This window comes from Macaca mulatta, chromosome 2 (genome assembly GCF_049350105.2).
Source record: "Macaca mulatta isolate MMU2019108-1 chromosome 2, T2T-MMU8v2.0, whole genome shotgun sequence".
NCBI lineage: Eukaryota > Metazoa > Chordata > Mammalia > Primates > Cercopithecidae > Macaca > Macaca mulatta.
In genome coordinates this window covers 140,046,013-140,063,505 of record NC_133407.1, presented here as the reverse complement: position 1 = coordinate 140,063,505, position 17,493 = coordinate 140,046,013, and the positions used below count along the sequence as shown (strand labels likewise).

At 36.2% G+C, this 17,493-nt stretch overlaps 1 protein-coding gene across 1 annotated transcript in view; it reads right to left on the bottom strand.

Annotated features, from left to right (window-relative positions):
- Nucleotides 1-17,493, bottom strand: part of CNTN6 (contactin 6) — a 307,019-nt gene that overhangs the window by 97,226 nt on the left and 192,300 nt on the right. Inside the window, exons 6-7 of the mRNA XM_028844371.2 lie at nt 7,234-7,437; nt 5,045-5,147 (exon numbers count right to left, since the gene is read on the bottom strand). Coding sequence (XP_028700204.1) covers nt 5,045-5,147; nt 7,234-7,437 — 307 coding nt within the window. The remainder of the gene's footprint in view (nt 1-5,044; nt 5,148-7,233; nt 7,438-17,493) is intronic.

Sequence of the window (17,493 nt, the reverse complement as noted above, 5' to 3'; positions counted from 1 at the left end):
TCAGAAATAATGACAAACAGCAGGCCGGGCGAGGTGGCTCACGCCTGTAATCGCAGCACTTTGGGAGGCTGAGGCGGGCAGATCATGAGGTCAGGAGATCGAAACCATCCTGGTGAACGCGGTGAAATCCCTGTCTCTACTAAAAATACAAAAAAAATTAGCCGGGCGTGGTGGCCGGCGCCTGTAGTCCCAGCTTCTAGGGAGGCTGAGGCAGGAGAATGGCGTGAACCCGGGAGGCGGCGGAGCTTGCAGTGAGCGGGGATCGCGCCACTGCACTCCAGCCTGGGCGACAGAGCGAGACTCTGTCTCAAATAATAATAATAATAAAAAAAATAAAAAATAAAAAATAATGACAAACACCAAACCATAGATTCAGGAAGTTCAGAGAAAACAAAACAAGATAAATAAACAACAAAAATAATCTACAACCTCAAGAGAAAAAATATTCCCAGTGATAGAGGGTGATATTTCCTAGTTATGTGAGCACATGTATGGGGTACATTAAACAAACATTTAATGAAAGCAAATTTTTTTATTTCAGGAGCTCTCTTATGTCCTAAAAATAAAAAATGTAATAAGATCTGGCACTGGAGCTGGTCTTTCTATGTTTTTATTTCCTTTTCCTTCTACCCACCTATTGATTTTCTTCCTCCCTCTTCTCTCTCTCTTTCCCCCATCTATTAAAATATATACATCTTAGTTTAATAAATGTGTAGTCTATAGCTTAAATAGCAGTCAATAATTAGCAATATAATCAGAAAAAAATATTTGATTTTATTCCTCAAGTCAACTAGCTTTTCTCAGTTTTGAGGTTATGGAACATCTTACAAAAGAGTAAAGTATCTCACAAAGTAGACAGGAAGATTTAGATGGATTAGTAAAAAGAAGTCCCCATATTTGGGGAAAAAAATGACTAAAACCAAATGCTGCACAGCAATATTTTTATGAAGAGATGTTAGAGAGTATGATTTATAATAAACACTCAATAGACTTGGCAACAAACTTACAAATATAGATTTTTAATTTTGAAGATAAGACATTTGACTGTTTCTATTTTCAGATTGTTAATTATACCTGTAACATAGTTAATCTAGTGTGTTGCTTTTTATGTTTGTTAATTTTATGTATTTAGAAGACAATATGGCATTTGGTAAATACTGTAATTTATAATGGACTAAAAGGCATTTTCAGCATGTTTGCAATGTGTTAAAGATAATCTAATTTGTTTTCTGAAAACTGTTGGCAAGCATATATAAAACTCTTTTTGGTAGTAGCTCACATTTGTCAGTTTTCCAAAGTAGTCAAAGTATTTTCACATACATTTTGTTGCTTTGAAGAAATGAGAAATGTATCTGCACTCCAATTACACCAAATGTAAGATTGTTATACAGGGCATTTTAACACTGCCACTTCGACCCAATAGATGCTTCAGACTTTCCATTTTTACTCCAAGGTATTTCAATTCTATGTTAATGACTTCCTTTAATAAACATAATCTCAACATTGATTAATTTTGTTAGATAACAATTTAGGGAGTGGACTCCATTAAATCAAGTATTTCCTTGACAATTTTCTATGAGGTATGGTTTGGTAATTTCTATTATTTTCCTATTCCCATTTAACATTATTTCATGTTCAACAGTTATTTTCTGCATAAACTTAACAAACATGATTTATTTATCAGGGAGTTTCTTTTGTACACACACATGAGATTTTATATTTTGAGAGTTTTTTTAACTATTAATTTTCCAACTCAAATGTTTCTGGGTCAAATATTGCTAGTTTAAATTTTGTCAAAAGTTTAGGAGCCGGGCACAGTGGCTCACGCTTGTAATCCCAGCACTTTGGAAGGCCGAGGCAAGTGGATCAGGAGGTCAGGAGTTAGAGACCAGTCTGGCCAACACAGTGAAACTCCATCTCTACTATAAATAAAAAAACTAGCTGGGTGTGGTGGCAGGCACCTGTAATCCCAGCTACTCGCTTGGCTGAGGCAGGAGAATCACTTGAACCCCGGAGGCAGAGGTTGCCGTGAGCCGAGATCGTGCCACTGCACTCCAGTCTGGGCAACAGACTTAGACTCTGTCTCAAAAAACAAAACAAAACAAAAAAAAGAAAAAGAAAAAGAGAAAGGTTTAGGGACTCTTGTATGTTTTTAAAATTATAAATTTTACCTTGTGCAATTTAATAATGTGTTGATTATTTCCATCACCATAGGGTTAATGGAAAATAAGACACTGCTTTATTTATTTTTAAATTATTCCATATACCACATATATTCCAAGCTTCATTTTTCCTGATTAGATCTTATCACATATCTGATACATTTGTGTGTGGAGAAAGAAAGAGAGAGAGAGGCAGAGAGAGAGAGAAAGGGAATGTAGCACAGGTTTATACTTGGTCAATTCAGGTAGAGTATATGATGTCTGTGTATTACTCTTTCAACTTTTCTGTAGGTTTGAATAAAATAATAATAAATAAATTTAAAAAACTGGTATGTGAGCAGTTCAAAGACTATATTGATCATGTTCTCTCTCCTTCTCTCTCTCTTCTCTCTCTTTCTTTCCTTCTTCTTCTTCTTTTTTTATTTTTCCAGAACTGACCCTAATTGCTCCTTTCTTACACTGTCATCAATCCTGAGACACAGAGAACAGGATTGGGCTGGGAAAGATGAGAATTTATACCCTCTCTGAGATACCTACTCTGCTTTGAACATTCTCACTAACTCAAACATCGTTTATATAAAAGTAGAATGCCTCCGGTGCAGTGGCTCACACCTGTAATCCCAGCACTTTGGGAGGCTGAGGCGGGCGGATCACGAGGTCAGGAGATTGAGATCATCCTGGCTAACATGGTGAAACCCCGTCTCTACTAAAAATACAAAAATAAAAATATTAGCTGGGCGTGGTGGCACGTGCCTGTAGTCCCAGCTACTTGGGAGGCTGAGGCAGGAGAATGGTATGAACCCAGGAGGTGGAGCTTGCAGTGAGCCAAGATCACACCACTGCACTCCAGCTTGGGCAACAGAGCAAGACTCCATCTCAAAAAAAAAAAAAAAAAAAAAAGTAGAATGAAATTTGGATTTTGGTTTTAGAATAATTCAGTGAGCATTTATTACATAAATGGCAAGCCCAAGATTTAATGTTTTAACATTATCCATTGTAATCCTCACAACAAACATACATCATAACTCCTTTTGGATGAAAATATGGTAATTCATAGAGATTATAAGCATGTTTGCTAACAATCAAATAATTCTTGAGAAAATTGGAAATTGAATCTGTCTCCCAGGATTTCAAAAGCAGTTATCTTACCATTTACTTAGAAGTTCCTAAATTCAGAATTTAAAATCAGGTGGGCCTAGGTTTGAATTGCTCGCCTCCTCTGAATAGAAACATAAAATTGAACAGGTTCCTTCTCCAATCTGAGCTTCAGTTTCTCATATGTAATGAAAACATAATTTGCCCTGCAAGATTATGATAATTATGTATATTGTATCATAAATGTTTAGTTATAGGTGCTTAGCAAATGAAATTATTTTCATTAGATTCTTGAGAAATAGCCTCAACATTTTCAATTATTTTATTGTGAAAAACCATTTTTTAATTTCAGCAATCTATATTTCCTGATGCCAAATATGATTAAATAAGCTATTAATATTCTTTTCAGATACTCTCTTTTATTGGTTTTCTTTTTAAATTAATTATCTAATTATCAAAGAATTTGATGACATTTAATATTTTTATAAACCTTAACTTCTGAAAAAGCCTGAAAATGGTGAAAGTTCATCATGTCTTAAAAGGCAGGCAAATAATAAAAACTGATGTAAAGCCCCTGTTTGTCACTTTCTTAGGAATCATTTAATCAATCAATAATTATTTGTTTGATAAGTGCTATGAGACCCATACTGTATGAAAATAAAATATGGTCTCTTAAATCCATGAGAAATGACTATTCTGAGAAATTTAATTTAAAGATATGCAAAATTTCATCTATAGAAAACAAACTAATATTTAGTGACCACCATTATTTGGATTGCTGAGTATGTTTAACTTAATAAAATGACCGAGACATTTAAGGATGTTTTCCAGAATTTTGACACTAAGTCACTATTTCTAAATGTGATGGCCACATTAGGAATAGACCTTGGATTTAGAGGTAAGCCCTCCGAACTTACCTCTGAGTCAGTCAAGTCTTTTACTATTCAAAGTATGTTCTGTTTATAAGAAGCGTGACTAATATATGGGAGCTTATTAGAAATGGAGGAATCAAACATCACCCCAGACCTCTAGAGTCAGAATATGAATTTAACCGTGTCCCCAGGTAACTCACATGCATACTAACATTTGAAAATGACAGTCTAGTCTGTCTCTCTTTTTTTTTTTCTGGTGTTTATAGGCACAAAAATGAAATTTGTATACCACCAAAAAGCAAAGAGGTGTTCTAGACATCCCATGCAAAAATGTAGGTATTTTCCTGGCTTAAAAGTATTCCAAACCTTTTCCTAATAAATACTTATCTGAGTGAAACAAAATGCCTCCACTATCAGGGAAGCTTGGGCTCAATTCTAATTATCCAGTATGAACAATGGACTTTAATTAGTCTTATTTTGGAAACGAGCAGTGGTTTTTTATTTATCAGAATTGTTGGTTAATTAAGCAAGGAAATACTCCAGGCAATGTATTTCTGGATGTAGGACAAGACAGAGTGAAGGATGTGTGAAAGGTTTAGTGACTTGCCCATCATCTTATACAAGTGCACTTCTTTCCTTGCAATGTGCTGCCTAAATGGGTCTCATTATGCTTAAACTAAAGGAAATATCAGCACCTGTAGGGGAGAATTGCAGCCCTGATTATTTTCAATTGCAGCCCTGGTCATTGTCGCAGTATTAGACATGTTTGTTTAAATTCAAATCAGAAAGTTCCACTGAAAGTTCCAGCATTTGTAATCTACTTGGTAATTTACCTTAGAGCAATATTTGAATAACAAAAAGCTTTTTAATAAAAAAAATTTAAAGCAACCAGGAAAACAAAAACAAAAACCTTACTTTCCAAGGGCAAAACATTCCAGTTTTACAGATGAATCCTTTGCAGCTTGTATAGTTTCAGGAAAACGCACTTCAATCTTTGGTTCATATTCCCCCATCACACCTGTTAAATATCAAAAGAGCTAGCAGCATTTCTGGAGAATAGAAGTTTTCTATGAAGTAAATGCTTCATTAACCAAAACCTGATTATTTCTTCTTAATAAGAATTAGGGCTTTCAGTTAAGAATTGGATACATATAGATTCTAAAATGCTTCTGTGTTTTCAAAAAAGATACTTTTCTAGTGATATCCATGTTTATCTACCTTTCAGGAAACTCAAGAGAGCCAGATCTGATTAATAATAATAAAAAAAAAAACAGGAATTTTTCAGCTAACACTGTAAGAAGTCCACTGCAGTAGGTCTTAATCCAAAATAACAGTAGTTCTGCAGCAAAACGTATAAAGTCATCACATTAATTGAAATAAAAAAGTAAATATTCACATATTAGTACAATAAGGTTTTGTTGCTAAATAAGTTTGCTGTACACCTATAAAAATTTGTTTTAAGTTTTAAAATTTTCAATGCAAGAAATTGGGGATATGTGCTAAGATAAGAATAAGATAATGGTATAGCCTATTGTAAATATACTACCTACCAGAGGAGTTGTAACAGAAATATATCTATATGATATTCTCATTAACTTAATTAATTTAATCAATGACACCTCAAGATTATTTAAATACTTTGATCATTTTTAATATATATACCAAACAACAAAGTAATACATTCCTAAAATAAATACATTGTTGGTTGCTAATATAATTGTAAAAAAGTAAAAATTACAAAATATATATGAAACAAAAATACTTCATTTTTAAGACCTTGACCATTATAAACATTCAAAGAGCTTATGGTGAGAAGGTAGTGAGTACTACTTCAATCAACTAAGTTGGTAGGTTTTATTCTTTTTCGCTTTCTTGATGTCTGATATTTCTTATATGCTTACGTGTAAAAGAGGTTTGATTTTTGTGTTATATACAATGCTTTTGCTCTACTTTTCCTGTAAATGTGTTCAAGGGAATAGAGTGGATAGAAAAAGGAAGGAATGAAGAAGGGAAGAAGCAGAAACTCAGAGTAGACAGCAAACAAAAAAAGGAAAAACATAGTAGAATCTCCAAGCATATTGTTGGCTCATGAATTCTTCTGGTCATAAACAGGAGTATTCATTGAAGGAGAGAAATTGAACTTAGGAATAAGTCTAACGGTTGCTGAAATCTTAATGAAGATCTTTCAAATATATTTGGGTGGTTAGTGATTATAAAAGCTCTATTATAAGAACTCCTTCTATGGGACTTGTTCCACAATTCTGTTATCCTTTATTAGCAGTATATTCTTGCTTTTCTTCAACTCTTCAGAGGGGAGAAAATCTCCACGAGGTATTGCATTTCAAGTCCTGAATATAGTCATAAAATGCACCAACAAATTTTCTATCTTTATGAATCCCACTGTGAACATTTAATTAAAAAACAACTAGAGAATTTTTCCACTTCAATGACTTCCTTAAACTTTCTGGCTCTCTAAATCTTGTACCAGCTATGACTTGACTAAGCTACAAAACTCGTGAGAGACTAATCTGGATTATGTTCGTTGGAGGAATATAATTATTATAAATCTTGCGTTTCATTCTTCTCTGGAATGCTCATAATTAATGTTGGTTAGCTTTGCTTTCCTTGGATATGAACTTTTCCCCCCATTTTGCCAGCCATGTAAACAAAGGGTGAACAAAAAAAGGGCAAATATGAAAATATGGGGGCATTAAAAAGTAGCTGCAACATATGTTCATTAAAAATATATTAAGTCAATTATATAAGTTTGGCAGCACCCACACGTGCACACATACACACACGCCAACTCCCCCAAACATCATTTTTGTTTTTATAAAGTAGTCTTTAAGCAAAAAAAAAAAAGACAAGCTGTTTCAGTGCCAGAAAGGAGATGGCTTGGTATACCCAGAACCATGTCTACTGCACCATGTGGGTGAATTAGATAATTTTCTCTTATATTTTTGGTTTACGTATTTGTGAATTGAACCTAAACTCATAGATAACTTGGCTCCATCAAACAAGAAAGAAACAGAAAGCTTTACGAATCTTCCCAGGCTTTAAGGGACATATATAAAGTATATTCCCAAGAGAACTCATTCTCTTACCATCAGTGCGCTGCACTAATGGAGTGGGTGGACCTTGAACGCTTCTCTGGGCCTCTTTGTTTGTTATAAAGCAAGTATAGTTGCCCACATCTGATGGTTCCACTTTGGCAATGTACAAGTTTCCCGTCTCTTGAGATACAAATCGCCTATTGTCCTCTTGGACGTATAAGGGGTTATCATTGAAGGTCCATGCATAAGATAAATCTGAAAAACAAGAAAACAAAACAAAACCAAACCATACTGTCCTTACTGCATTCTGAAAATTCTTTGTCCTACTTCCCCATAAATAGAAGAAAATTGTGCCTCTATTTGCTCAGTTGATAACTGTCATCTGGTGTAATTGTAATATTCCCTTATATTGAAATATAGCTCAGGTTAGATGATAAGTTATGTGGGCACTCTGCCCATCATTAACTTTTTGGGATTAAGGATGTAACAATAAGATGTTATGGAAATAAGTGGATGAGTTTATTAAGAAATGCCATAAGATGTATAAAGTAATAATGGTTCCAAATGTACACTGAATTCCTTCAGAAAAACTTATGCTGCTTCAAAGCAGTGTTTCTCAATGCATTATCAGAAGAATTAAACATACTTACAGGTATTTGTTAAAAATTTAACTTAAAAATTTAAGTTCAAAAAGTCTATCACAGACCTTGAAGTTCACTCATTTGATCATTACATAATTTCTTTTTTATTTTTATAGAGACGGAGTCTCACTATGTTACCCAGGCTGGTCTCGAACTCCTGAGCTCAAGTGATTCTCCTGCCTCAGCCTCCCAAGTGCTAGGATTACAGGCATGAGCCACTGCACTGGCCTGATTATTACATAATTTTAAGCAGCTATTCTGTGACTGTTTTAGGTCTTAGAGTAAAACCAAACAAAACCTGTGCCCTATAAAGCTCACACCGGTTACTGCTAATTGCCAATAATGTGGATAATCTCAATGTAGGATGACATATGCCTTGACAAAGGCATTATAGGGAGCCCAGAGAAGACGCCTAGAATGATGTGTCATCAGAAAAGACTTCTAAGAAGTAATTCCATTTTGAAACCAGCAGGATAAACTAGAGCTATCCAAGTGATGGAGGAGTAAACAAGTATTTCTCCAAGTAACTATCAAGAGCATGAAGATGAAACAGGGCACACATTGCTTTTAGTGAACATCAATCAGTCCATCTCTGGAAATCTTGTGGGTAACTGTATAAATGACATAATGAGCATATGTTAAAATGCACAGAACTTGTGTTCTGTTTAATCACTTGTGACCATTATATACCCCCTGTAACCATCATTCCCCAAGTAAAATAAGGAAGATTTCCATGTCATCAGAAATTTTGTCATTTTTTTTCTACCATTGCAACCACTACTGGATTTCTATCATCATAGATTATTTCTGCTGTCATTTGTATGTCATAATAAAACAAAAAGAATGTACTATTTTATGTCTGATTTCTTTCATTTAACATGATTTTAAGGTTCACCTATTGTTTTCATGACTATAAGTCCTTTCTTCCATTATATTGTGGGTAGTATTCCATTTTATGAATATACCACAATTTGATTAGACACCTTCCGGTTGATGAGTATTTGGATTATTTGCAGACTGAGGTCATTATGTATTAGGCTGAAATAAGTATCCTTGTCTAAGACTGTCAGTGTACATTTTTATTATTCTTGGCTAGATTCCTAGGAGTAAGCCATAATGTAGATGTATGTTTAACTTTATAAGAAATGACAAGAGAATTTTCTAAAGTGGTTGTACCAGTTTATACTTCCACCAGCAACATTTGAGAGTTCCAATTGTCCCACAGCCTCACAAAAATCACATGCTGTCAATTTCTTTTTTTAGCCAGAAATCTTTTAGCAAAGGCAAATATTCATATGTATTAAAGCTTGGTGAATATATTTCTTCCTGAAGCTAAGACATTAGGTGCACTGTGGAAACTAGGTAGAATATCTAGGGAAATAGAAGAATATAGCTGGTTCAAAGGGACTCCCAAAATAGGCGGAGTATATCGGTACTCAGGGTGGAGAAGGGGAATATACTACAGCTAAGTCAAAAAAAGTCTTCACTTGGATGGACCCTCATACACTTTGGAATTATAACTCACAGGGGAGTAGTTTATGCTTCTTGGAGCCTCTTGTCCAAACAGAGAGCTGAGCTGCCATTTGCCAACTATACTTACATTAAAAATTGGCACAGAAGCAAGACATAGCAGAGACAAAAGAAGCTAATTATTTCTGATATGTTCCAGTAGGTTTCCTCAGCTGGGAACCGACCACCTGAAACATTCTTCACTAACCTTATTAAATTTAAATTCCCAAAAGTAAAAGGGGACAAAACAAACTGACAGCTATTTTGGACTTAAATCTGATCTATAGAGACAAACTCTTGAAAATGGGAATGAGGGAATATTGTCATTTGGTCATCCCTTCCATCAAGAAAAAAATTGTGTGAAGCATGAACCACACACTTAAGGAATGAGATTTTAGGAAGGAAGAAATAAAGGAAAAAAGGAGAAAGAAAAAAGAGAGAAAGGAAAGGTGGAAGGAAGGAAAGAGAAAGGAGGAAAAAGTTAAATTGTTAATAGTGGGGAGGAACAAAATAATTAATTTCTCAAAACAATTTATAAATGATGGCAGTAAAAAGAAATTTATCTCTGCAGACACAACCCTGATATCATTCCCAGGAATGAAGAAGACATGAAGTAAAGATTTGACCAGGAACAACAGGAACACAGAAATGCTACTTGTGCATGAAGAGAGAAAATGCAAAAAATGTCATTAAACCATAAAAGTAGTGTCAGGTGGGAAAAAAACCTAAGCAGCATTGTTATGTGAAAAGCATGTTATGAGTGTGGGAACTCTGTGTGTGTGTGTGTGTGTGTGTGTGTGTGTGTGTGTGTGTGTGTGATGGTTATGCAAATTCTTACATTTAAAAACCTGGAGATGTATACAGTGGTTTTCTCAGAGTGGAGGGAAATACAAAAGGCTTTTACTCTCTTTGTAATGTGTTTCTGTCATATTATAATTTTAAATTACTATGCATTTTTTTGTGTAACTGGAAGAAAGAATCAACAGGATAAGAATAGTGTCAGAAAGGCTAAACACTAGAATGAGCTGCAACTTTTAAAAACAGGGTGGATAACATTTCTTATTCTTACTCTGAACTATTCAAATTGATGTTTTATGTTTTATGCAGGCATTGATTCCCAAACCTGATGCACATTAGAATCACTAAAAAAGCTTGCTAAAATACAAATAGCTAACTCAATTCTTAGCAATTTAGTTTTATTTATTCTGTCTGAGCCAGGTATCATGGAATCTGTGTTTTCAACACCCTCCAAATGACGCATGCAATTGACAGAAATATTTTGTTCAGAGCACCCATTATTGAAAGAGGAATTAAAAATCTCAAGTTTATCAAGAGAGAAAAAACAAAATGTAGCAAAGGCCAGTCACAAAAGAAAGTGATAAAACTTTGATTTTGGCTCTGGAAAAAAAAGATTTTGGAAGCCTATTACAACTGTCTTTTTACATTGAAGGGCTGCCACGTGCATAAAAAGTTAAATAAAACCCTCTCTATCAATGTCCAGGAGGCAAAAGTAGGACTCGGTACTGTTGGAGGTGACAGAATGCTGTTAGACTTAATATAATAAAGAACAGTCTACATTTTAGAAGTATAGCAGTAGATGATTTACTAGGTTGTGAGCTCTTTATCATTAGACATGATCAAGCCGAGTGTGGATGAATACTACTTGGGAAGTTGCAAAAAAAGATTATTTTGACAATGGATGGGGATTAAACCTAAGCTTCTATGAATGGTTTACTCCACCCTCAACATTCCTTTGATCTCCCTACGAGTCTATGCTTTTGGATCAAGTATGCATAAATGCAATTTGCTTTTAATTTTTGAAAAATGCTTTGAGATTCTTGTGCTGTTCTCATGTATTGAGTCTTTATTTTCTTTTGCAAGTCCCTATTGGAGTCTTTCATCATTCCATGTGGTCTCTTGCTTCAAAGTTTCTTTACTGACGTTCTTTGCTGCCTCACTTCTAAGCCTGTTGCTGTCTCCACCAAAGAGATGCTCAAAGGGATTTTGTTTGAAACCAGAATCATCTAGATAGTAAATTTTTCTTCAATATAAAGAGGAGGGAAAAAATGTAGTTCAGATTCCCCTGTTGTCATTGACTCCTCATCTTTTGAACCTTTTTGTGAAATAAAGACAATCTTGAGCAAATTCCCAGGGCCATGTCTCAGCTTACGGATCCTTATTCAATGCCTATTTGTGGAGAGAAATACGCTTTAGCTCTCTGAAATCCAATGTCACCCCTTTCACTTAACAAAAATTACAGGTTGCCGCTAGTGCCCAAGAAATCTTTGTATTCTTCAACCTGTAATCTTGGGACCTGAGACTGTAATTTTCCTCTCTCCCTTGGTGAATTCATTTTTACCTTAGCTGCTAAAACTTTCCAATCTATTCCTACATGTGGTGTGTCCTTCTTTAATAGTGGGATATTTAGAAGCTGCTGGAAGAATCTAGTCCAGAAATAGGGAAGATTACATAAAGATTAATAATAAATTCAGAAAAAAAACTTGCATTTCATCACGCCAGCAATTGCTTTATGAGGCAAAAAAATATTGCTAATAAGCCCGTTATACAGAAAGGGTGCAAGAACTAAGTGCAAAGGTAATTTCCCAAAATTGTATTCATAACGTGTGGGAGGAGTAGGGCTTGAACCTAGATTCTTCACATGCCAAATCTTTGCTCTTTCCCTAATAATAGTGTCACAGGCGTTTGAACCAGAGCAACTCCATCTTGAATAGGGACTGTGTAAATGAATCTGAAACCTACTGGGCTGCATTTGCAGGAAGTTAAGGCATTTTAAGTCACAGGATGGGATACGAGGTCAGTACAAGATACAGATCATAAAGACCTTATTGATAAAACAGTTTCAGTAAAGAAGCCGGCTGAAACCCACCAACACCAAGATAGCAATGAGAGTGACCTCACTGCTACACTCCCATTAGTGCCACAACAATTTATAAATGCCATGGTAGCATCAGAAAGTTACCGTATATGGTCTAAAAAGGGGAGGTATATAATGATTATTTAGCATATAATCAAGAAATAACCATACAAATGGAAAACCAGCAGCCCTCAGGGCTGCTATGTCTATGGAGTAGCCATTCTTTTATTCCTTTACTTTCCTAATAAACTTACTTTCAGTTTGCTCTATGAAAACGCCCTGCATTCTTTCTTGTGCAAGATCCAAGAACCCTCTCTTGGAGTCTGGATCTGAACCCCTTTCCCATAACAATAGCTTTCTACTTTTCAATATCTTTACAATTGATCCTCTTTTTCTATGTTCATTTCCTCTCCTTGACTCTTCCTCCTCACCTTTAACCTTCCTTTAAAACTCCCAAGCTCCACAAGTAACCAACCTTACTCACATTCTAAGACAAATGTTCCTCACTGTCCATTCCCTCCCCCATTAACATTGCCTGTCCTGTGTCCAATTTCTAAGAACTTCATAGATTAATTAGTTAAACTGTCATTTGCAATTACTGTAAAGTACTTATTGGTGATATTATCAGGGAGTAGAACTGATATAAAAACTTGTAGAAGTAAATTTTCCCTCTTAAATGGGCATCTCTGAAGCAGAGATTCTAAAACTTCATGTATCAGAACCCCTTGAAAGACTTGCTAAACCACAAGCCGCTGGGCTCCACCCTCAGACTTTGTGATTCAGTAAGTCTGAGGAGGAGTCAGAAAATCTGTGTTGCTAACAAGCTCCCAGGTGACAATAACACTGGGGGATCTGGAGCTACACTTTGGAAATCATTGATAAAAATGATAAAACTCTGTCTCCTCTGCATAATCACACCGGGAAGGGAAACACCTGAATTTTTAATGGTGGACCAACTTGTACATTGGCGTTTGAGTGGTGTGTTGGAGTCTGGAGAAAAGGCTATTTCTTAGTTTATAAATTCATAAAATGTCTGGGATGGCAGGGATTTGTGAGACCTGCCAGCCCTACTCTTCATTTTTACAAGTGAAGAAGCAGAGGGGAATAGATGTAGCAGCAGCTCTGGGAGTACAATCAAGGCGCCCTTTTGTGCCCTCTGAATTGGTGAAGATGTAAAGCTGCAAGTCTTTGCTGTCATAGTATTTCTCACCCTGCCCTGCTCCCTTCTCCCCATGGGCTGGCTCTTCCCATTCATCTGAACAGCCAGCGTGCACTGGGGGCTTTTATCTGTTTTGTTCCAGCATCAGCCACTGCTGTGCTTAATTTGTATATCTTTTAATGGGGAAAGAAAAAAAAAAAACCTTCCAAATTGGAAGTTTAAAAACCTTCCCATTTGGCTTTTCTTAATTAAATGTATAATTCATGATCCACTTAGGTTGAAACCATTGAATTTTTAAATATTTTCTCCACCATGTATGACATTTATCGGTTATTAATGGTTGTGATGCATTTTTCCTGTGATGATTCAGCAGTAGCATTAGAGTTGAATGATAATTGGTCCTTCCTGAAGCATTTTTTGTAGTTTCACAATGACACCATCCTCTACAATTTTATTATTATTAGAAACGGCAGATCTGCAGTAAGCGATTGAAGACTCTATCTGCTGCTCTCTCAAGCATACAACAAATTCTATTTTCCCCAGAGCATGATTATGTTTTGACATCTTTTACAGCCCTATATCTTGTACTGTAATATTTAAAATACAAACAAGAAAGATATATGCAATTATACCCATTATATAGCATGTAATTTTTATTAGATGAAAAATATGTCATGTGAAAGAGAACCATCATGATAAACATTGACACTGAGAACTTCTATTGGCACTGTAGAACAGATCTCAAAACTGGTAGCATGTTTCCTGAGGCAGAAAATAAATGAGCAGAATAAAGAACTTGAAGTATAGTGTTCAGATTTGCTGGGTAAATCCCCCCTTTGGAATATTCCAGAATGTATGTACTTTACTGCAAATCTTGTGTAGTGCTCCAGGGTTAAATGTGACTGACTCTTGGGTGGTAAATCATGGTTATGCTAGCTCAGTGGCAAAAACCTAATCCAGGAAGAATAATTCCTTTTCTGGACTGAAGTCATTGATATTAGGGCCGAGGAAGTTTATGATGTAACACAGAAAAGTGCCTAACACCTTTAAAATCCACTCCTCTTTGAATTCCCAGTCATTCCACAATTACTGCTTGATCACCTGGATTTTATTGGATCCCTTCTGATTTACACACCTACTGTTTGGAATCAAGGAGATGGTGGTCTTTATGGCCTACGAATGACAGTTAAATAAAGGTCTCATGGGTTCCTAATATTGCTAAGTTCCAAATAACTATAGAACTGGTTGTACATTGGCCAAAACTACTTGGAGAAGGAATGAAAACACAGCTGTCTCAAGGCAAACCCCAACACTGGGGTTCAGCCTGGGAGGCCACATGAGTTCTTGGCTTCTCACATGAAGGGATTCAAGAGCAAGTCAACAGTGTAAAGTGAAAGCAAGTTTATTAAGAAAGTAAAGGAATGAGAGTGGCTACTCCATAGGCATGGCAGCCCAAAGGGCTGCTTGCTGGATATTTCTGTGGTTATTCCTTGCTCATATGCTAAACATGGGGCGGAATATTCATTAGATTCCCAGGAAAGAGGAGGAGAATTCCCAGGACTGAAGGCTCCCACTTTTAGACCATATTGGGTAGCTTCTGGAAGTTGCCATGGCATTTGTAAACTGTCATGGCACTGGTGGGAGTGTCTCTTAGCATGTTAATGCATTATAATTAGCTTATAATGAGCAGTGTGGATGATTAGAGATAGCTTTTTTCACTATCTTGGTTTTGGTGGGTTTTGATTGGCTTCTTTACCACATCTCATTTTATCGGTGGGGTCTTTTTGACCTGTACTTTGCAAAACCAGTCCTACCGGACTCTTATCTCATAGCCAGTTTCTCAGTGAATTGCTGGGAAACCTCCAATTCTAAGGGAGACCGAGTAAGTCATAGGATACAAATATATGGTGAATACAGCACACGGATGAGTCTTGACTCTTTATCCAATTTGCCAGTCTGTGTCTTTTAATTGGGACGTTTAGCCTGTTTACCTTTAAGGTTAATATCGTAATAGCAAAGACTTGGAACCAACCCAAATGCCCATCAGTGATAGACTGGATATTATGCCTATCAATCAATGATAGATTGCCACATTTTCTTTAAAATGTGGCACATATACACTATGGAATACTATACCATAAAAAAGGGATGAGTTCATGTCCTTTGCAGGGACATGGATGAAGCTCGAAACCATCATTTTCAGCAAACTAACACAAGAACAGAAAACCAAACACCACATGTTCTCACTCATAAGTGGGAGTTGAACAATGAGAACACATGGACACAGGGAGGGGCGCATCACATACCGGGGCCTGTTGGGGGTTGAGGGCCTAGGGATGGTACAGCATTAGGAGAAAAACCTAATGTAGATGACAGGTTGATGGGTGCAGCAAACCACCATGGCACATGTATACCTATGTAACAAACCTGCACCTTCTCCACATGTGCCCCAGAACTTAAAGTATGATAACATAAAAAGAAAGAAAGAATTACTCCCTATCTCCCCGACATCTGGCCCTACTGCCACAAAGTGTACCAGTGTTGGAAAACCCTGGCTTCTACAAATGGTAACAGGCTGCAACAGGAGAATTCTGTTTGATGTGCTGGAAAGCAACGAAAACAGTCTTTCTAAGAGTGAATGGAGTCTGAAAGTGGAGGGAAGGAATGTACAAACATGGGACTTAAAGAAATAAACTTCCTAGAGGGCTAACTTTGGCCAGCTATGAAGAGTGGGAAAAGCCATGAGCTTCCTGGTTCTAACAGTGTACACTAATTTTAGGTAAATCAGTCGACCTCTCCGTGGGTTGTTTACACAGTCTCCAGTAAAGAACTCTTGCTATCTCCTTGTACTATTCAACAACTTTTAAGTGTCTCTTCTAGACCAGATTATGCCAGAGAAAATTAGGCAGTGGAATAAATGCACTGGTGTTTAGACAGGATCTTTAGAATTCCAGAGACAAGATCTTGGTCAAGTTATGTTATTAGTTTAGTTCAGTTAACTATAGTTGTTAGTTAACACTAACAATTTTAACACAATACTCAATTTGTAAAATTGACATATCTTTCCTGAAAATGTTAAATGAGTTGAGGTATGGCAAATGCTGAGTTGAATGCCTAGTACACAGTAAGTATTCATTATCTTATCCAATTATGTAGTATTAAATATTACTTATATAAGGTGAGTTCCAAATTTAGCTCTTCAAACCAGATCTTTTGCGCTAAACAGGTAATCCAGCTGCCTGCTGGAAATTTTCACCCTTGTATCTGATTGGTATCTGAACATTAACATCTCCTAAAACAAATTCCTGATTTACTCCATCCCTAAACCTGCTCCCCCTTCATCAACTCCACCCCAATAAATGATACTCCATGTTCCAGTTGGTCTGTCCCAAATTCTTGGAGTTCTCTTTTACCCTTCTCTTTCTCTTATAACCCACATTCAGTCTTTCAGGAAATTATTTTGGTACATACGGAAGATTGGTAATTGTCTACTTGTCTACAGCAATCCACCTGGTCCAAGTCACCATTATATCTCATGAATTAACACAATCACTTTTTAACTGCTTATGTTCTTGCCCCTCTGTGGTCTACTATCCAGAGTAAGTTTTTAAAAATGAAAGTCAGAGAAAGCATGTCACTGTTCTGAATATAACCCAGTGAATTTTCATCTCACTCACAGGAAAAGGCAAAGTACCTAAAATGTCTGAAAGTAAGGCTGTGTGTCCTCATATACTCTCCTGTTTGCTCATTTTACTTCACCTGTGCTGACCTCAGTGCCATTCTCCCAACACGCTGGACATGGTTTCCCTGCAGATTCTTTGCACATGCTCTTTCCTCCACCTGAACTACCTTTACTTAATATGTCTCACTTCCTCACTTCTTTAGTTCTCTGCTCAAATGGCAGTGCAACCTTCTTTTACCTTAGAATATACAATAGCAACATCTACTATTTCCTATCCCCTTTTATTTTTCTTCTGGCTTTTATTACCACCTGTCATGCTTTACATTTGTTTATTATAAGATTCATGGAACTAAAAACTTGGTCTCTCCTCTCCACTTTATCACTAAAATGCGGAAAAACGAGTGGCACTTAGTAACTACACAATAAATATTTGTTAAGTGAATAC